At 40.6% G+C, this 20915-nt stretch overlaps 2 protein-coding genes across 3 annotated transcripts; one reads left to right on the top strand and one right to left on the bottom strand.

Annotated features, from left to right (window-relative positions):
* Window positions 1–18: 18 nt before the first annotated feature.
* On the bottom strand, window positions 19–11016 carry serping1 (serpin peptidase inhibitor, clade G (C1 inhibitor), member 1). Its single transcript, XM_015943609.3, has 11 exons — window positions 10884–11016; window positions 10552–10599; window positions 10315–10423; window positions 7645–7800; window positions 7252–7551; window positions 6884–7096; window positions 3386–3529; window positions 3082–3285; window positions 2825–2964; window positions 551–773; window positions 19–399 (listed from the first exon to the last, which is right to left on the bottom strand). The coding sequence occupies exons 2-11, from the start codon at window positions 10597–10599 to the stop codon at window positions 152–154; spliced, it is 1785 nt and encodes a 594-aa protein (XP_015799095.1). The 5' UTR covers window positions 10884–11016; the 3' UTR covers window positions 19–151.
* tmem134 (transmembrane protein 134) lies at window positions 10986–20641 on the top strand. 2 transcript variants are annotated; one of them, XM_015943608.3, is made up of 8 exons: window positions 10986–12527; window positions 13002–13246; window positions 13326–13393; window positions 13483–13569; window positions 13635–13711; window positions 17390–17434; window positions 20149–20202; window positions 20299–20641. In XM_015943608.3, exons 2-8 carry the CDS (start codon window positions 13034–13036, stop codon window positions 20379–20381), a joined length of 627 nt encoding a protein of 208 aa, XP_015799094.1. In that variant the 5' UTR covers window positions 10986–12527; window positions 13002–13033; the 3' UTR covers window positions 20382–20641. The 2 variants fall into 2 exon arrangements, with proteins under 2 accessions (XP_015799094.1, XP_015799093.1); XM_015943607.3 differs by having other exon boundaries at window positions 12984–13246.
* The last annotated feature ends 274 nt before the right edge of the window (window positions 20642–20915 follow it).

The following is a 20915-nucleotide window of genomic DNA, read 5'->3' as shown; positions in this document are numbered from 1 at the left end:
AACACAAGACCAGCAGGATGCCTGTGGTGCAGTTTGGGTTTTTATTTTTTATGCCTTAAAACTGTACACTTTCAAGTGTGGATGTATGTGAAGATGCGTGATTTGTCTGCATTGTTTGTCTTCTAAAACCTCTGCCTTTGTTGACTGAGTGTCAGGGTTCCATCACCCTGCCAACGAAGAGCGGCACGTTGGCCTCGTCGTTCCACAGCATCATGATGAAAGGCCTGAGGGCCGAGAAGGATGGCAAGGAGCGAGAGAACGACAAGGTGGTGACAGCACCGGCCTCGACCCCGTGTTTGGTCAGCGCGAGGAACGCTTTGTGTTTGATATCATCCAGAACCAGATCCCCCCCGGGCTGGAGGCATGACAAGCTGGCACCCTCGAAAAGGGATGACAAACCTGATTGTGGAGAAGCGGGAGGCAGATCAGTTAGAAAGAGATCAAAGAGGAGACACATTTCTCAAATGGTGCTTAATGGCTGTCAGGTAGGTAAAGTGCACAGGCTAAAAGCATAGGTGGTGGGAGTACAGCTGAGAGAGAATAAGCAAACCTAATTTCTTGATGAGCGTGATCATGTTTGGCTCCACATCCAGTTTAATTTGGGGCAGAGTGACCTCAATGTTCTGGGGAGCTGCAGCTCTCAGATGCTCCATCATCTGACGCACGTTTCCATCTGTCATCCTCTTCTCAACCTGCTGCAGGTCGGCCTCTGTGTTGGAGTGAGGCAGCAGGATGTACAGACTGTTGTCTCCCGTGAGAGAAAACTTTGCTACCTGTTGGCAAGAGGACAAATACTCATGCGTTGCTGTAGAACGGCAATTATTTGTTGGATTTTAGAACAGTGTGTGTGTGTGTGTGTGTGTGTGTGTGTGTGTGTGTGTGTGTGTGTGTGTGTGTGTGTGTGTGTGTGTGTGTGTGTGTGGTTTGGGTGACATTTTTTATAACCTTTCCACAGAAATCCAGCTCTAAAGATCTGTCATTTGAAGATCAGAGTTTAAACTTCCAAACTATTTTAATATTTTTCTTACAAGCGCTTAAGAAAATTATTAAACACATACACATGTAGGCTGCTTTCGCCTTTGTAGAAACATTTTGTTGATTTTATTGAGATTTCATATTAATGACAAATGAAAATCAGCAATGCTCAGATGTGTGAACTGAACAACGCCAGATTGTTTTGACTAAATAAAAGAAAGGTGACATTTGCCATCCATCACCACTGGAATTTTAATGTCCTACTAAAAAATAATCGAGACATCAACTCTTTACTGCCCTGTGAATCAGGATCTGCAATTTTTCCCTCAGATAGAGAAAAGCTGATCAGGACAGAGTGAGAGGAGCTGCTGAATGGTCAATTCACAGAAACACCAAACAACTGTTGGCCTTTGAGATGTTCCAGTAACAGAAGATCCAACCGACCAGAGTCATGACCAAATATGTAACCAGATCATTCAAGAGTAAAAATATCCAGAAGGTAAAAAGAACGGAGAATATACAGATAAGGAAGAAAACTAAAGCCATAGTTCACCCTAGCTGTTATTTGGCCACAGGGTGGCAGTAAAGTTTAAATATGAGGACTGATGTGGTGGACCACATCAAGGCTCCAGCAACAGCCTGAATAACAGGGTGGAGGTCTGTGAGTGTGATCAGAGCTGTACATGTCACTGTGCTGTTTAGGAAGGAGATAATGCGCTGTGGAAGAGGAAGCTGCTTCACTTTATTATGTGTAATCATCAGACTGAAGAGGTAGGAAATCTTGCAGCCAGAAAGTCCAACCTCTGGACATTTTACATGTCCTACAAGAATCATGCTTCAGATAAACATGAGATACACACTTCTGTTGTAGAAAAGACACACATGAGGAAAAATTAGGATTTAAGTCTGAAAATGCCTCAGAGAGAAGTGCTGTTCTTCCTATGCAGATTTAGATGTTAAACAGATATATGGTGACTTTAAAAAAAATTATGATAGATCTATAGTCTATTCATGACATGTTCAATAGGTTCTTTCCACTGAATCCCTTCCAAATTAACCAATTTCAGCAGTTTTATTCTTGACTTTTTCAGTACCTCACAGAATGAGCTGTTTCAGGGCTCTGTAACAAAGAAAATAAGCTGTTGCTGGCCACGCCCACCCCTCCCCTCCCCAGCTCAGGCTGCTATAAGCTAAGAGGCTCAGATGTCTAGGAGGGGCTCAGAGTAAAGCCACTGCTCTTTTAGCATCAGTTATGTCTCGCATGTAAGAGTTGGTTATATTCTCATTTTACTGTTTGTGACATCACAAACGGGGACTTTTTGAAGCAGCTTATTTCCTAAAACAATGACAGAAAATTAATGGTCTTTTTTCTCATTTGGTGCATTTACAAAAGCAGTAAAGATGCGGCAGCACAAAAGGATGCAAAAGATGAGTTTTGCATAAAATATCATCTTTAAAATAGTTTCATGATAAATTAATGGGAAATTAGAGGTTTCAGTCCTTCAAAGCACCTAAATTGTTTTAAGGTACCAGATGTTATAGTGCTGAATCTGCCTTGTGCAGCTTAATTTCTAACTTTTTTCTTTAGATATTATTTACAATTTTATAAATGTATGTTTAAACATGCATAAAGCCATTTTCTTGTCTTTTTTAATAACATATAACCTGATTATTCCCATTATACGCTGAAACAGTGTTTTATTGTTTCAGATGAAATCTGGCATAACATATTGTGTTTTATCTTTAATCCGATAATGATTGTATGTGTGTGCGTGTGCGTGCGTGCGTGTGTGCGTGCGTGCGTGCATGCGTGTGTATGCAAACAAATTTCCAGCTGCCTCCTCCTTACCTGGGCTTTCATCTCCACCACGTACATCATAGTCGCCAAGTACTTTGAATGATAGAGGAGGGGCACCTTCACTCTATCTCCGTTCAGTTTGATGAAATCTCTTTTCTTTGGTTTATCATTAAACTGAAACTTCCATTCACCTGGAAACACACACACACACACACACACACACACACACACACACACACATACAATGATGGTCAGTGTTTTCTTTAAATCCACATGTACGTTCTTGTCTGCGCAGACACTTCACTGACCGCTGAAGGACACGGCGTTCAGCAGCATCAGCTGAGTACTGGGCGACACTTGCTCAAGCAGCTTTGGGATTTTGTTTTTGGTCTTGTTTGCCACCCAGTCGTTTATCAACTTTGTGTTCTCCTCACTGGTCTTCAACAGTTTCACGGGCTCTGCTTCGTAGTACTGAATGGACAAGTTGGTAAAGGCATCACTCAGGTTCATCTCTGAGAAAGAGAAAAGACAAATCTCTGTTTCCAAATGACTGTTCTTCATCTTCTCATGTGCAGGTTATTATTTTAGCGCCTCGCTCTGTGGTGGTAATACGTGAGTTATAGAAGATCTGAGAGGCCATTTGTAAGGAGAAGGACATCCTCTCTCTCTGCTTCCTCATCTGTGAGTGAACACAGTGGAAGTCATGAGGCAAACACATCGCTCTCTCCAGGGCTTTGCGGGTCTCTCCATTGGCACCTTTAGGAACAAAAAGCACATTAAAACCTGTTCTTTGAAGCATGAGGAATGTTTGACATTTATTTTAAGTGCATGGAAACTGTCACAACAAGCATCAAAAACCATGAGTCACACTAAAATGTCAAATGAATTAATGAAACTGGCATGTTTCAATTTTGCACTTAAACATTTTGGCTCCGGAGCTTTGAGCTATTTATGCCTCCATATAATTCCAACTTTATGTGTTCACACTGTCATTTTATAAAAGTAGATGCTGCACTGTCTAATAATTATATTATGTACTAATCGGTGAGATTTTTTGCAAATAAAAATTTGCTGATTTTTCTTACATGAACTCTATTAATTTATATTCTGCTGATGATTTACATTTCCAAATTTGAGGTCATGCTTTATTCACAGGAGAAAGCGGGGGTTCCCTATCCTTTAAATAGATTAGAGGTCCTGCCCTCAAATGGAGGGGAGTCTTGTCAGGAGTAAGGGAATGATGAAGTGTGTGAGATTGGCAGGTGGATAGAGGCAACAAGTATTTAAAATGTTATTTCAAAATTTATTTTAGCACAGTTTCATCACAAAAACAGTCACTGAAACTTTAGAGATTTAAAGTTTTGCTTCAAAAACAGTGAGCAGCAGCTACATAAATATGTGTTTTTATTTCTGATTACTTTTTTACTTCTTCTCTTATTCTACTTTTAGCAGATGATGTGCTCCTATTGACTGTATGAAACCATGATCTCCAACTTCGGCTGGAGCGGTTCACAGCCGAGTGTGAAGCAGCTGGGATGAGGGCAGAGATGAGGTCCTGCCTCAAGTGGAGGAGTTTAAGTATCGGGGTCTTGTTCGCAAGATGGAGCGTGAGATGGAGAATGATAGGCGGATTTGTTCTGTGTCTGCAGTAATGCGAACATTGGACCGCTTTGTTGTGGAAGAGAGAGCTGAGCCAGAAGGTGAAGCTCTCAATTTACCAGTTGATCTGCGTTCCCACTGTTGGGTATTTTTATAATTGTACCTTTTTGAGGCCTAAAAGATGGCCAACTGTTGCTGTTCATGAAAGGTTGAGCAAGGATGTTGATTGTAAGAAAACTGTACCTCTGTAACCTGAGAAGGCCCGCCTTCTCCCCCATCCTTGGTGAATAAAGCCCCTGACGAGCTGGGAGCACACGGGAGTGACGTGGGGAAGCCTCGGAGGAGGTTTCTCTGCGTTAACTCTCCATGTTTTGGAGACTCAGGGTAAAATGTCTTCCTTGTTGTCATGTGTGTTATTACAGGTTCCAGGGTTATGGAGGTTAAATATTACCTAACATTCTAGTCTCCTGATGGAGACCACGGGTATGCAGAGCTGGTGAGGTGAAGGCTGAGGCTGGAGCAGAGTGGGGGCTGGTTGAGCCACACACATGGACATGGGGGCTGGTTGAGTCACGCACATGGACATTACAAATAATCAATTTACTCTCTCTCTCTCTATCAAAGGGTGTGTCGTCCTTTAAGGTAATATGGGATAAAATCAAATTACCTATCACTAGGGATGGGTACCGAATTCGGTACTTTTTAAGGTACCGACCGAATTCCACAGTACCGACCGAGCACCGATTCACTTCATTTGAAACGGTGCCTCCTTTTGGTACCCGTCCTTCACAACGAGAACTTGCCAAGACAGCTGCGCATGCGCAAGAGCGTTATGTCATCGGTCGCTGCGAGCGAGTTGTAAACAGAGCAGCATGGTAGAAAGAACGCACGCTAAAGCTTGGGTCTACTTCACTAAATGTGATGGGTAACTGGGTGATGATGAAACCAGCGACAACGATCTAAGTGAGACATCCTCATCTTAATCTGCTCCGGTAGGTGAATAAAATGTTTAAGATAAGGTTAGCTTGATATGTTAGCTTCCGTTTCACTAATGGTGCGTTCGCTTTCTCCTCGGAACTCCGAAATTCCGACTAGAAGAACATGAACGCGCTCTAAAGTTTGGCTTCACTTCACTAAATGCGACAGGTGACTGGGTGAAGATGAAACCAGCGACAACGATCTAAGTGTGAGGCATCATCGTTTAAATCTGCTCCAGCAGTTAAATAAACTGTTAAAGATAACGTTAGCTTGATATGTTAGCTTCCATTGCCACCACTGTTATCAGCTAATGGTGCGTTCGCTTTCTCCTCGGAAATTCTAACTTCCCAGTAGGAAAAATCAAAAGAAAAAGGACGGCAAAAGAAATGAAGATACACAGTAAATTTAGTTCACAGTAAAGATGTTTGCTTCAGTTTAATTATCAGCTTATAAAACTACAAGGACGATGTTAAAATACAAACAGTTGTATGTTATTTATCGTAATATTTATCAAATATTGTTATATATTGAGAAAAATATGTATCTAATTATAAAAGAGAATTAAAATATTAACCACTCAAAAGTATCGAAAATTGGTACCGTTAAGTACCGGTATCGATTCGTAGGTACCGGGAATTAGTACCGGATCGATTCAAATGTCAAAGGTACCCATCCCTACCTATCACCCACCCTCACCTGATCACAAGCTTCGGGTAGGGACGGTAAGAACGAGATCACAGGTACAAGCAGACAAAATTAGTTCTCTCCGCAGGGTATCTGGGCTCTCTCTTGGAGATATGGTGAGAAGCTCGGTCATCCAGGAGGGATTTGGAGTAGATCCGCTGCTCCTCGACATCCCGAGGAGCCAGTTGAGGTGGCTGAGGCATCTGGTTAGGGTGCCTACTGGACGCCTCCCTGATGAGGTTTTCCAGGCATGTCCAACCAAGGAGAGACCCAGGACACGCTGGAGGGACTATGTTTCTCGGCTGGCCAAGGAACACCTTGGGATTCTCCCGGAAGAGATGGCCCAAGTGGCTGGGGAGAGGGAAGTCTGGGCCTCCCTGCTTGGGCTGCTGCCCCCACAACCAGACTCCAGATAAGCAGACGAAAATGGATGGATGGGATATTTACTTCTGGATTGTATCTTTTTATGGTGTTTTCCATTAGTGGCTTTATTAAAGGAGGTGAAGTAATTTATTTTTAAACATTAAGATGTATTAAAGAGCTCTGATCTCCTCTGGAAGAGCCAGTGGAGTGGCCAGTAATTTTCTAGAAAGGGGCATGGCCACCCCTTGGGGGCACCACTGTGTCTATAATCTAAAGAAAACAATTTAATTGTTTAGGTAATATTAAGTAATTAAATGGCACTTTATTGCCTTGTGTGTAATTTAGGGACAACAGGGCTATAAATTAGTTTAGAAGAGTGAAAGAAAAACTCATCATTAAAGTTGCTTTTGTCTGTCTAACAGAAGATTAGCGGATACAAAACATTTCTCAAACTACTTCTCAATCATTAAGAGTTGCCCTTCCTACCTAACAGCAGATGGGAGAGAATCCCATTAATGCTGACGGGAGAGAAGAGCAGGTTGTTTCGCGGGTGCTCGTCTTTGAAGTGTGAATACAACCTCATAGAAAACTCTGTCATGGATTCTCTTAGGATAGGCTCCGCTGTGCGGCTTTCCTCCTCCTTGCAGAGATCCAACACGTCGTTTAAGTCTTTGCATGAAAGCAACGGAGGAGCAGAATCTGAAACAAAGTCAAGGAAATGTTTTAAATGAGGCGCATTTCATGCACATGCAATGATAAATAGTATAACTTTGATGAGTGGTCTTTATTTTAAGAGTTGCTTCGTGTTCCATCATTATAGGCTGAGCATATTCAGGAATCTTCACCAGAAGTACCTTCAACGATAAGATTGATGGTGTGGAGCCTCTCTCCTTCAGCAGATTCACAACTGTAAACTCCAGAGTCGTCCGTGAAAGCTTGTCGGATAATAATGCTCTGATCGTGGTCCATTGGATAGAGCAGGTCCACTTTCTTCTCATCTGTCGGGTCGTCTTCAAGGTTCAGTTGCGTTCTTTTGCTGTCACCAGTGTCTTTGAACCACAGCGCATTGCTGCTGACTACACTGGAGGATGGAATGTGACACGGCAGATGTACGTTGGTGCCAGAAGTCACCGTGATGGTGCTATGAAGTGATACTGCAAGAGATGGAGAAACATCATCCATCTTCTTTATGTTCAAGGGATTGTCTGCCAAATGTAAATGTCTAATACGGGAAAACGACATCTTACAGACTGAGAGGTTAAATCCTCTTGTCAACTCGATATCATTGACTTGTGTCAAACACACATACTCGCCCTCACTGGCAGCAGTGACAGGAGAAATGGAGATGTGTAGGCCATTGTCTACTGCTCTGGCAGAGCTGAGAGACTGAGTTAGATTTTGTCCTGAAATTGCAAAATGTGGAAATTTTCATTACATTACTGTAAAAGTCTAAGATGAAGATACCATTAAAATATCGTTCACAAATATACTGAAACGTTTAGTGTATAATTATCACCCACTACCCACCAGGGGTGCCCAATCCTGGTGCTGGCGGGCCGGTAGTTTTAACTCTGTTTCAACACACCTGATTTCATTCAGCAGGTCATTTACATGCTTCTGCAGAACCTGATGAGCAGCTGCACATGTGATTCAACCACTGGATCAAGCATGTTGGAGCAGAGAAACAACTAAAATGGGCTGGGTATCGGCCCTCCAGTACCAGGATTGGGCACCCATGACCTAAACACAAAAGATAACTGATAGGTGGTCTGCCTTTGATATAGGGCCTTCTTGGGTTCTACACCACCCCAAGGCACTTTACAATACAATCAGTCATTTACCCATTCACACACACATTCACACGCTGATGGTGATGAACTGCAATAGCCACAGCTGCCCTGGGGCTCACTGACAGAGGCAAGGCTGCCATACACAGGCACCACCGGTCCTCCGATCACCATTAGCAGGCAAGGTGGGGGGATGATTAGCAAACGCAAAAATGGCTAAAGTGGCTAAAATGGCTAAAACTATGAATTTTGCTGTTAAATTTCACTTGGTAGTTGCAAAAAGCCATTCACATCACATGCTTCAAATGCTAACAGATTGTGCATATACACATTCCATAAATATTGGGACATCGACACAATGCTAACATTTTTGGCTCTATACACCACCACAATGGATATCAAATGAAACCAACAAGATGTGCTTTAACTGCAGACTGTCAGCTTTTATTTGAGGGTATTTACATCCAAATCAGGTGAACGGTGTAGGAATTACAAGTTTGCAAATGTGCCTCCCACTCTTTAAGGGACTAAAAGTAATGGGACAGAATAAGAACCATAAATCAAACTTATACATTTCAATACTTAATTGCAAATCCTTTGCAGTCAATTACAGCCTGAAGTCTGGAACACATAGACATCACCAGACGTTGGGTTTCATCCCTGGTGATGCTCTGCCAGGCCTCTACTGCAACAGCCTTCAGTTCCTGCTTGTTCCTGGGGCATTTTGCCTTCAGTTTTGTCTTCAGCAAGTAGAATTCATGCTCAATCGGACTCCGGTCAGGTGATTGACTTGGCCATTACAAAAAAGTCCGCTTCTTTCCCTTCAAAAACTCTTTGGTTGCTTTTGCAGTATGCTTTGGGTCATTGTCCATCTGCACCGTGAAGCACCGTCCAATGAGTTCTGAGGCATTTGTCTGAATATGAGCAGATAATGTTGCCCGAAACACTTCAGAATTCATCGTGCTGCTTTTGTCAGCAGTCACATCATCAATAAATACAAGAGAACCAGTTCCACTGGCAGCCATACATGCCCACGCCATGACACTTCCAGCACCATGCTTCACTGATGAGGTGGTGTGCTTAGGATCATGAGCAGTTCCTTTCCGTCTCCATACTCTTCTTCCCATCACTCTGGTACAAGTTGATCTTGGTCTCATCTGTCCGTAGGATGTTGTTCCAGAACTGTGAAGGCTTTTTTAGATGTTGTTTGGCAAACTCTAATCTGGCCTTCCTGTTTTTGGGGCTCACCAATGGTTTACATCTTGTGGTGAACCCTCTGTATTCACACTGGTGGAGTCTTCTCTTGATTGTTGACTTTGACACAGATACACCTACCTCCTGGAGAGTGTTCTTGATCTGGCCAGCTGTTGTGAAGGGTGTTTTCTTCACCAGGGAAAGGATTCTTCGGTCATCCACCACAGTTGTTTTCCGTGGTCTTCCGGGTCTTTTGATGTTGCTGAGATCACCGGTGCGTTCCTTCTTTTTGAGAATGTTCCAAACTGTTGTTTTGGCCATGCCTAATGTTATTGCTATATCTCTGATAGGTTTCTTTTGTTTTTTCAGCCTAATGATGGCTTGCTTCACTGATAGTGACAGCTCTTTGGATCTCATCTTGACAGTTGACAGCAACAGATTCCAAATGCAAGTAGCACACTTGAAATTAACTCTGGATCTTTTATCTGCTCATTGTAATTGGGATAATGAGGGGATAACACACACCTGGCCATGGAACAGCTGAGAAGCCAACTGTCCCATTACTTTTGGTCCCTTAACAAGTGGGAGGCACATATGCAAACGGTTGTAATTCCTACACCGTTCACCTGATTTGGATGTAAATACCCTCAAATAAAAGCTGACAGTCTGCAGTTAAAGCACATCTTGTTTGTTTCATTTGATATCCATTGTGGTGGTGTATAGAGCCAAAAATGTTAGCATTGTGTCGATGTCCCAGTATTTATGGACCTGACTGTAAGTTTTCTAGATCAGGCTAAAACACCTCCATTGTTTCTAAACGCCAGATGATTTTAGTTTAAAACTCAAAAGGTGGTGCATAATCACTCAAGAAATTTTAAGCCTTGATATACATTGGCACTACGGTGCAACAAATGTAAAGAGAAAACACAATATTGCCATTAAATTTCCAGATGATGTTTTCTCCAGAGAAGTAACTTTCTGATGAAAAACAGGGCAGCTTCACTGTAGAACCATAAGGAAGCTGAATATTTGTGCACGAGCAAAGCTGAAATGAAAGCAGAAAATATCAAACATCAGATGGAAAATTTACTCATTTATTCATCCAACTGGCTCTGATTTAAATCATCTCAATACGGCTAATAAATGAACTGTTTCAACATTTGGCAGGTGTACCTCAAAAGTGAGCTGCAAAAAGAGGCAAACTAAGGCGTGCCGTCTCATCTGCAAAGGAAATAATACGTATAGAAGGATAATTTCTGAACGAATGTGGCACAAAGCTGGCATGAGATCAATATGTGGCGCAACCAGAAAAGCCCTCAGATATTTCCCAGTAAGATCCTCTGAAATATGATCATTTCCCACACACTTGTTTTTAATATATACTTATATTTCTAATAGAATGTTAAGAAAAAATACTTATATTTCCAACAACAGTCATAATAATGTATCAGTCACATTACTTTGTTTCAGCTATAAGAAAGAGAATAATATAAAAAAGAACTCACTGCTCTTATATTTTGGGGTCTAGAATCAGTCGATTTTTATCAATATTTCTCCTCTGGCACCAGATCCCTTCAGGTTTCTTCTACCTCCTGCAACTATCTGCTTCTCTAAACTGAAAACGACTGATTTGTCATTGTTTATTTAGAGATGTGTGTTTGCATAATGGAGGTCCTCTGACTTGCTGGAAATCACATGATTTCACTCGCTGGCAACAAATACTAAGCACATTGATTCTCATCCCAGGGTTTTATTTGTATTTTATTTCATCTTGGGGAGAGAAACAGAAATGCCTAATTAGTTCGACCATTGCTGCTCTAGTGTGAAGTTAATGAACACTCATGCCCACTCAGTCACAACAAGTTGAAAATCGCTGTGGTTAGTTGGGGTTAGATGAGCATTTTAACTTGGACTCGTTTCAATTTGTTTTTGTAAAATGTGTTTGCTTCAAGTGTTTTACATAATTAGAATTCGCCAAAGGCTTTCTGGAATCCAGGGATGAGGACATAGTGACAGGGAGATAGGTGTTATGTCTGAGTTAATGGGCGTATGATGTTGTTAACACACCTGTGAATTGCCTTTGATGTTGCAAGATACATAAATTTGTTTTTTTTTTCTTTAATCCTATATGTTGTTGTTGTTTTATGTAAGTCCGTTTATGTGTAAACAAGAAGTTTATTGCTGGATGTCAAGATTACCAGATGGGTGCTGCACTGTGGCACTGTTGCCTCAAAACGAAAGAGGGAGCTGGTTAAAGACCCAGCTGGAAATTTTCTGTGCAGATCTTCTCCCTTTGTGAGCACATTGTTTCATTCCTCTGTTTTTGCAGTCCAGAGATGTGAAGGTTTGGTTAACCGGTAATTTTAATTTGACCTTATATGCATGTATGGTTGTTCATCTGAGTGTTGACACTGTGATGGACTAATGACCTGTTCAGAGTGTACCCTGTTTCTCTGTCTTAGGCAGAGAAAGGCCAACAAACTGGAGAGATGGAAGAATCCCAGCTGGCTGGTTTTTGTTTTATTCTTATTTAATTTTATTTATGAGAAATTAAAATAATTTTGAAAGTCTGAGACCATTTGTCCATAGCTTCTGCTTTCAGCATATACATTTAATGAGTATATGAATAAGTCTTGGATGCCACTGGTTGGCTGATTATAGATTATAGCCCATATTAAAATGTCTGCTGCTGTTGAAATTGTAGTAAAACAGATTCATAAATGTGATTTAATTAAATTAAATACATGTGTGACATTTGTTATCATATTGAATGTATAGCTTCTTAAATTCAGTGAGATTAATTTTCTTTTTGTTTAAATTTATATTTTTATGGTGAGGGGCGGTCTGTTTTTGATTTTAGAAAAGTTAGGGATTCGATCGATGAAACGACACTTGATTAAGCACTCTGACACACGACCTTTGCATTTGTTGGGCGGATTCAGTCGAATGTAATCGAGAGCCGTGCTTTTAAACTTCTAAAGGGGTCTTTTTTTCGGTGGACCACTCGCAAACTAAATCAAGATTTTGCTTTTTAATATAAAAAAGTACTTTATTAAGTTTTCTCAGACTCTGTCGACATGTAACGAGTGGTTATTAGACAACTTCGGATCAAACTTTGTCTCGCCGGAGAAAAGATTTTACTGAAGACAGTAAGTTTTCCTCTTGTTCATCTGATTTAGCTAGCGGAAAGAGGAAAAACATTGGCAAAGACCGAAACCAGAGCCAGTTAACGGCTCGGTGTTTATGTAGAAAGGGTTGGTTTTACTGCTCTGAAGAAACTAACTGATTCTATTTTTCTGTTATTTGCGTTGACTGTTATCAAGAAGAAAGCGGTTGGTTTATGAAACGCAGCTCGCGACCAACTTATAAACGTTATAAGCGTTTGTGCGCGCGCTTTAAACATTAAAGAGAATTTATCACGCGAGGAAAAAGGCAAAATAGTTATGTAACAGTTCCAATAATTAGGCTCTATTTGTACCAAGAAGATGGACAACATAAAAGAACAAGTAAAAGATGAATAAAAATACACCAAAGCAGCGACTTTATGATGCTGTTTGTGTTCTTTTCACACAAAGTGCTACTTAAATAAAGTTTCTTCTTCTAAGTGAACATTTGCTCTGAAGACCCTGAAGTGTAGGAGGCGACTGCAGTAGTGATGGCTGCACAGTTTACTATTGATGATGCCTTTGTCTTGGACGACGGAGATGAAGAAGGAGCTGTGCCTGAAGGAGAGCCAGAGTGGTGGAAAGGTAGAGACAAAGACCGGGATGGAGAGATGACGTTTGGTCCTCTGGCATTCTCCAAACCTCAGTCTTACCCCCCACCTGCCGCCTCGGGCTCACCTGAACACAGCAACCTGAAGTATCAGGTATAGGTACACCTCTGATGACACGTCAGAGTATAATAAGTTGTAACTACTTATCTAACGATGTCTGCTGGTTCTCTAGAATCTAGAAAATGAAGATGCTCTGGGCAGCAATAGCAATTCTTCATTCAATAACTTATTTAAAATCAGGTAGGTTGGTTATGTTGGAGTGAATTTATGTCTTCGATGCATTTTTCTTGTCTTGTGTAATAATATTGGTTTTTACTTATTTTTCACAGTGACCCCTCGACGCTGTCTTACTGCAGCTCCCAGTGGTCCTTTAGCACTCTGAGTTCAGTCACGCAGCTCTCTGCACGCTGCTGCGGGTAAGCTCTATCAATTATCTCACACACGGAGCAACAAACAGATACGTTAAAGACGTGTTTCTCAGGTGGGTGTCCCATCCCCTGGTGAAGAAAAACAGAAGAGTTGTTCTCGCCTCATTCCTCCTCCTCATCACTGGAGTAGGTGAGTCAGAAACACATGCAGTGCTTTACTGTTTTTTTTAACTCACGATAAAAAGTAAAAAGTGCAATTAAATATTATGTATTTGTGCTTTTTCTCAATTATTGGAGCATCATGATATCTGCTCAGGAAGTATTTATCTAATTAATGAAGCCAAAAATGTTCCAGAGATTCATGTAAGCATGATTTTCATGTTTTACCTAAAAAAAAGAAAGATTGCACTGTTTCAGGAGTACGTCTAAATTTTTGCAGCTAAAATTTTATATTTCATCAGTACAGAACTGTGAGCATATAGTGTGTAAATGTGTAGAGTTTTCCTGCTTAATTCTGTCACGTTGCGGTGTTGGAGGACCCAAAATGCAGAAAACCCAGGATGACACGAGGCAGAGATGAAGAATAAGAAAACTCCTTTATTTTAAGGAGAACAAAGATAAGTCCAAAGACTGGAAGCCAAAATCCAGAGTCCAGATAATGATCTGGAGATCCAAAAATACTTGAGACACGAGAAGACCAAGAACTTGAGTAATCCAAGATGAGACTGACAGAATTACAAACAAACAACAACAATGGACCGACAAGAACAATGAGACAAGGAGAGCTTATATAGACTGGGAGGAGCAATTAGGGAAACAGGAAGCAGGTGTGTGGAGTGAGGCTGGAGGGAAGGCAGGTGACAACAATTATCTGGATGGGGAAGAGAACCAGAGGAGGGCAGATAAACCTAGCACTATATAAAACACATAACTAAACCTAAAGACTAAGGCCTAGTCCACACGTAGCCATGTTTTTTTTTTTAAAACAAATATCCGCCCCTCCAGAAACTGGCTTCCACACCACCTCGTTTTAAAAAGAAACTGTCCACACGTACCTGGATAAATATGTTGTTAAGGACATGCCAGACCTGTAGGCGGCAGTACTTCCCCCGTTCTTAACCTCGTCCTTCGTCTGTGGTCTTCCGCAAGGAGCAGTAATTCCGCTTGCAAAAACAAACAAGTAAAAAGCGCTTGGACAATTGATAAAGCGAGCGCAGCTCTGAGGGCATCCATGCTGTCGGCTAGTGTAAACACAGGTCGCACACGTGATGTCAGCATTTTTTTGTCGCGGAAAGTGACGTTGCGGACCTTAAAACTCCGGTTTTGTCTGTCCACATGCAGACACCCAAAACGGAGAAAACGCAGATCTTCACTTTGGCTGGAGTTTTTAAAAAGATCTGTTTTCGTGTGAAAAAACTCCGTTTTCGTGTGGATGACAGGCCAAAACGTAGAAAAATATCTACGTTTTGGCAGATCCCCGGCTATGTGTGGACAGGGCCTAAGGGAAGGACTCACACAAACACATACACACATACAGTGAACTGGGGAACAAGAGGCTGGAGCTACAACTTAAGACACACAACAGAGATGTAGACAAAGGACACATGAGGGCGCTAAGAAAACACAAAAGGAGAACCTGGAGTGGGAACTAGAGGAGCTGGGGAACAAAGGGACACAGAACATGACAAATTCTTTGTAGCCATTAATAGCTAATTGGCTAATCATATTAGCCTGGCCTTCCAGACTCCTCCTCTGTTTAATTCTGCACAGAGAAAGAGTCTATTGATGTGACGTTCACAAACGAATCGAATATTTTGAACGGGTTTTCAAAGTGAATGATGAGAGCCGAGTCCCTGCAGAGAGCCGTTCATCTTAACAAACCTCCCCGGAAGTCGGTCAAACTCACCCGCAAAAACCCCACCCACTGCTGTGACGGACGTAGGAGGAACCATAGATATGTATATAAACACATGTTTGTATACATGTCTATGGGAGGAACGCTAACCAACCCCGTGCGCCCTCACGGACACCATGGTAACCCCCCCCCCCCCCCCCCCCCCCCGCTCCCTTGGCTTCACTTCGTTCAAAGAAGCCAGTCTTATGAACGACCCTTTGAGGTAAACAACCAACTAATGAACGGCTTCCATGAAAGAGCCGTAAATCTCATCACTAAAAGAGTCTGGTAATTCACAGGCAGAGAGGCACTTGAGGGGTGGGACTAGGCAGCTCAAAAATGACCAATCAGAAAAGAGACAGAAATCCAGACTGTACCGCATGACGCTGTAGTTTTCTAGGTGTAGTAAAAAATAGCATCTGGCAACGGCGCAAACATCTTTTTTTTTTTAGAAGAAGAAATGTTTTTAGCGCTTCTACTTGTGGTTTTAAAGACATTCTAGTCATTTAGAGCAGAAGAAAGAGCCGCAGCGAACTCCGCTGCTGTTTTTGCTGTTTATGAGAAACTGAGTGGCGCTGTGTGTGACGTCCGCAACGCTGTACTTCTTTAGCTGTAGTAAAAATGGAGTCTGGCGACAGCGCAAACATCTTTCTTTAGAGGAAAGGCTTTTAGTGCTTCTACTTGTTGTGTCCAAGTTTTTTAAACCGGAGGAAAGAGCCGCAGCGAACTCCGCTTCAGTCGCAATGTTCGACAAACTCGGCGTTGTGGTGTGTGACGTACGCTACTCAGCGCTGATTGGCTCGGTTAGAATTCTCAGGGGGTGGGGTTATTTGAATAGGAGAGTTACCAGACTCTTTCTCTTTGCAGAATTGAACAGAGGAGGAGTCTGGCAGGCCAGGCTACAATCGTATGGTAGCAACTCAGTGGTTTTAGGCATCTAGATGGAGTGAAGACAACTTGCTGATACTTAAAACAAGCAAAATAATGGGGAATAAGTTTGATTTAAGTGATGGTGTTTGTTGGTGCCAGACGAGTGTTGATGATCTATGGGATTTTTACCAACAACCATGTATGGAGTTTTCACAGAAGGGTCTTAAAACAACAATGTCTGAATGATAGCAGCGATGTTTACTATAAAATATCAATAATCTAAACTAGGGATGGACAATGTACTGGCATCAATATCGGTACCGGCCGATGTTAGTCATTTTTTTACATATCGTATCGGTTCGATAAATAAAACCGGGCTGAAATTAACTACCGATATTTTTTCCATCTTGTCTCCATTTGTTTGCCTGTTTCAGAGGGTGAGGGGGGTGATGTGTGATTGTTTAGTCATGTGAGCAGTGAAGGAAATCATCTCAGAACTGTAAATGTGTGTGTTGTGTGTACATAATAACGTAAGTTCATCTTTAATCATTTTCATTCCATACAAAATCTGCTGATTTTAGAAGCATTAATGTCAGTATATCGATATCGGCAAATATTGGTTATCGGCCATAACAGTGATCTTAATATCGGTATCGGCCCAAAATTTTCATATCGGTGCATCACTAATCTAAACTTTAAACAATAATCCAAGTCATGCAGTTAAAACTAACTAAAGACTAGGTTGTTTGGAAAGGCCCAAGTAGATAATCTGAATACATTACATTTTCACTTGCTTTTGCTAATAGCAAATGTGTAATATAAACCTGGTAGATGATTATGAATATAAAAAATAATTTTGCAAAGAGAGAGACAGACTTGAACAAATTGACTGTTTTAGTAAACAGCTTATAATTAACTTGCTGAGCAACGGGTCACTGACGTCCTCTCTGTCCACACACTGAACTTTGTCCTCACCCCGATCAAATAAATAATCAACTTTCACCAGAACTTTAATGGTTATATATATATTTATATATATTTATTACTTTTTGTGTTATTCTCTCCCATTTCCCACCAGTAACTCTGCTTTATTTTTTTTTTCAGCGCTCATTTTTACAGGGATTGTCATCCAGCTGAACCCAAATGCAGGTAAAGTAGAGACCTTTTTAGTCTCTCATATAAGTTTGTTAAAGACACAGTAAAAACAGATCAGCACTTAATATGTCATTTTAGGGGTGGGAATAAAAGTTGTTTGCATCATTCATTATGAATTAAGGTTGGACGATATAGAAAAAGATTTTAAAAAATCGTATCGATCGAAATCGATAATTCAGTCAATCAATCAATCAAAGCTTTATTTATAAAGCGCCTTCCGCAACCCTGTCAGGAAGCCCAAAGCGCTGAACATGGTTCAGTTGAAGGTAAATATATTGAATAAATCAAAAATAAAAGCAATTCAAATTACAAAATACAAGTTACAAAATAGGTGAAACATTCTGGTACAGGACAAATGTGTAAAACAATGGATTGAGTGAACCATTGAAAACTGTGAAATAAATTCAACATAAAAGAGGGCCAAAATCAAACATGTTCTGGAAACGCCAATTACAACTAATTATTGAACATTCTATGAAAAATGTAGAAAGTACATTTTAAGCTCAGCGCTGGCCATTTAATGTCATAACTTTATGATAAAACAAGCTGGTTGCCTTACCAGACTTGGTTTTTAACGATTATTTGCATATTTTGCAAACCATTGTTTGTTTTTTGTCAGACTTGGATGAATGAAAATATTGCCACACTGGTGAAGTACTGTTTCTTCCACCTCTCCTTGCTCAGTCACAATGCTGTCTGTTTAGGTTTGATAGAGGAAGGCTTGGTGACGGAGCGTGCTTGGGTCTGTGTTTTTGATTGGTTGGGTGTAAGTAATGACTAGCATGAAGCTACTGGATAGGCAATGATAGAGAAAGAAAACTTTTTATAGAAGTTTTTATTGATCCATATTTTTTTTTATTGAACCACATGTTTATTGATTGATATAATCGTTATTGAATTATTGTCCAGCCCTATTATGCATTGTGAATTTATTCATATTTGTTGAACAGTTCCCATCCCCTCCAGTTCAATCTCACAATCGGTGCGTTTACATGCAGCGTCAGTAAACCAAACTATGGCCTTATCAAATCAAATCAAATATACTTTATTAATCCCAGAGGGAAATTAGAGTTTCAGTACACACAATTCAGAGATCAGACATACATGGGCAAGACACATGACAAGAATTGGTGACTGTGGTCATTCGCAACCCTGAGTCGCGCTACCTTAATAGAGATAAGAGGGTTACATGAGGATTGGTTCAGGTGGAGGGAAAAAAAGGCACTTCAGAGTTACCCTCCCCCTGGAGGGCAGCTTTGCTCTGCAAAAAAACACCTCAAACAGATATGCAACAGACCTCAGACAACACAACATGAGGGTTGCAGTGTCGACCGAAGTCGGTTTTCTAAAATGGATGTAAATGTGTTGGTCTGGATAAAGGTGAACTGAGGCTTATTGTGCTGAAGTACCCAGATAATATGTTTGACTATTCTCAGCCGAGCCGGTACCAACTGGAGACTCACCATCTGGAAACGACGAGACCGCAGTTGTTGACATCACACGTGCAGATCACTAACAGGCTTAATGCTGATCGTAAACCAGCTTTTAAATATGTAAATGGCCTGTGTTTGTATAGCGCCTTCTTAGGGTTCTACAACCCCCCCCCCACCCCCCCAGGCACTTCACAACACGATTGGTCATTCACTCATTCACACGCTGGTGATGATGAGCTACATTGTAGCCACAGCTGCCCTGGGGCGCCCTGACACAGGCGAGGTCTGCTGAACACTGGAGCCACCATTCCCTCCGACCACCACCAGAAAGCAAGGCAGGTTAAGCGTCTTGCCCAAGGACACAACAGCAGCATTCTCTGGTTGGAGCAAGGATCGAACCAGCAACCTTCCAGTTACTGGTCAACAAGCTCTACCTCCTGAGCTACTGCTGTCCCTGAATTAGATAATAGGATTATGTTTTCTAGAAAAAGTGATGAATTTATTTCTTTCACACACACACATGTTCAGTTTAGAGGAGTCATCTTCTCCGTGTGTTTATAGCTGACAGTTTATAGTTGACCTTTGAACCTCTGTGCTCTCCATGTTTATGTGCTGCTTTTGTGTCTGAAAGTTGAGTAATCATTAAATGATCTTATCTTCCTGTGATCCTTTTAGACGTTTGTTATTAGACACCTTAGAACGGGGATTCTCGAGTGCTTTCATTTATAACTGAACAAAAAAAAACTAATATATTTTATCCTCCTGGACTTGAACTAATTTAAGTCTTAAACTACGGACCTGCTCTGTGGAATATTTTATAATTATAACTCTGACAGAATGCTTGGTGCTAAATGGTGAGTAACTTAGTGTTTTACCAATAAACTTCAATTAAAGTGAATCAAGAGTGAAATGTCTTGGGCGATTCGTGGGCGCAAACTCAAAAGATTTACTGAACAGTGATATTTATAGAGACAAAAAGAAAGTGATTTTTCATAACCTTGCAGAAAAGACAAGGAACAGAATTTGGTTGGCTTCATTCGAGCTTAATGCCTGGACTGAAGAAACACACACGAAGCCTGTTTTTGAGCACACAAAGAAACAATTCATGAATTTGCCGTGAGTTTGTGTGAGGATGCATTGACTAATTGAATAACATTTAGGCACAGAAGATCACTTTAACACGTATTTTATTTCCCGTGTTGTGGCAGAAGAGGCTCCTGTAAATGTGTGTATTTGTGTTGGCTATGCAGTCACCAATTAAAACTGTCTCCACAGATGTTTCAAGTGCCATTTTCTTTATCCCTGGATTTCTTCTTTTCATCCCTGGAGGTAAATTTGTCTATTTTTTTAATCAAAATTCCCTCTTCACTCTAATTATGTTTAGTTTTTTCTAAACAACAGCTGAGTTACCTGTATTTTTTCCAGTGTATCATGTGATCTACATCACCTGTGCGGTTCGTGGCAGAAGAGGATTCAAGTTGTTCTACTTACCCTATTTTGAGAAATGAACTCTAATGAGACACTCCTTTTGTTGTTTATTGAAAATGAAATGTATTTTTAGTATATGTCACCTGTAACAAGACACTTTTACATTTTTATCATTATAATGACCACTGCTACTTGAACCACTCAGTGTTTTGGCTGTTTTTCCACTAAATGAACTAACAAGGCTGATTGTACACACTAAAGGACGATTGGTCTTACTTGTGGTTTTTGTGTTGTGTGAATGATGTTTGTGAAATCACAATAAAATGTTTGTATATTTAAATCTAAATATATTTTTACTGCCCATTTAAAAAGGTCTTTCACTTATATTTTTATTACATTTGCAGTTTTTATATTTTATATAGCGTCTCTAAATCACAAGGCACTTTTTAGACCTAAAAATTAATTAGAAATTTTCCATTTTCCCCATTTTATCACAATATATATATATATATATATATATATATATATATATATATATATATATATATATATATATATATATATATATATATGTATATAATTTTTGTTTTGATTGTTTTTTTTTTTATTTAACC

This window comes from Nothobranchius furzeri, chromosome 6, assembly GCF_043380555.1.
Source record: "Nothobranchius furzeri strain GRZ-AD chromosome 6, NfurGRZ-RIMD1, whole genome shotgun sequence".
NCBI classification, from domain to species: domain Eukaryota; kingdom Metazoa; phylum Chordata; class Actinopteri; order Cyprinodontiformes; family Nothobranchiidae; genus Nothobranchius; species Nothobranchius furzeri.
Note: the sequence above shows the minus strand (reverse complement) of the source record. Positions and strands in the feature narration are given on the sequence as shown.

Excerpts from the sequence above, each read along its gene's own strand:
- serping1 (XM_015943609.3), bottom strand. The coding sequence starts at position 10,599 with ATGAGACGGCACGCCTTAGTTTGCCTCTTTTTGCAGCTCACTTTTGAG. Across the intron at positions 7,552-7,644 it reads AGGATTTAACCTCTCAGTCT|TATCACTTCATAGCACCATC; the intron begins GTAAGATGTCGT and ends CATCTCTTGCAG. Across the intron at positions 7,097-7,251 it reads CATCAATCTTATCGTTGAAG|ATTCTGCTCCTCCGTTGCTT; the intron begins GTACTTCTGGTG and ends ACTTTGTTTCAG.
- tmem134 (XM_015943608.3), top strand. The coding sequence starts at position 13,034 with ATGGCTGCACAGTTTACTATTGATGATGCCTTTGTCTTGGACGACGGA. Across the intron at positions 13,570-13,634 it reads CTCTCTGCACGCTGCTGCGG|GTGGGTGTCCCATCCCCTGG; the intron begins GTAAGCTCTATC and ends CGTGTTTCTCAG. Across the intron at positions 13,712-17,389 it reads CCTCCTCATCACTGGAGTAG|CGCTCATTTTTACAGGGATT; the intron begins GTGAGTCAGAAA and ends TTTTTTTTTCAG.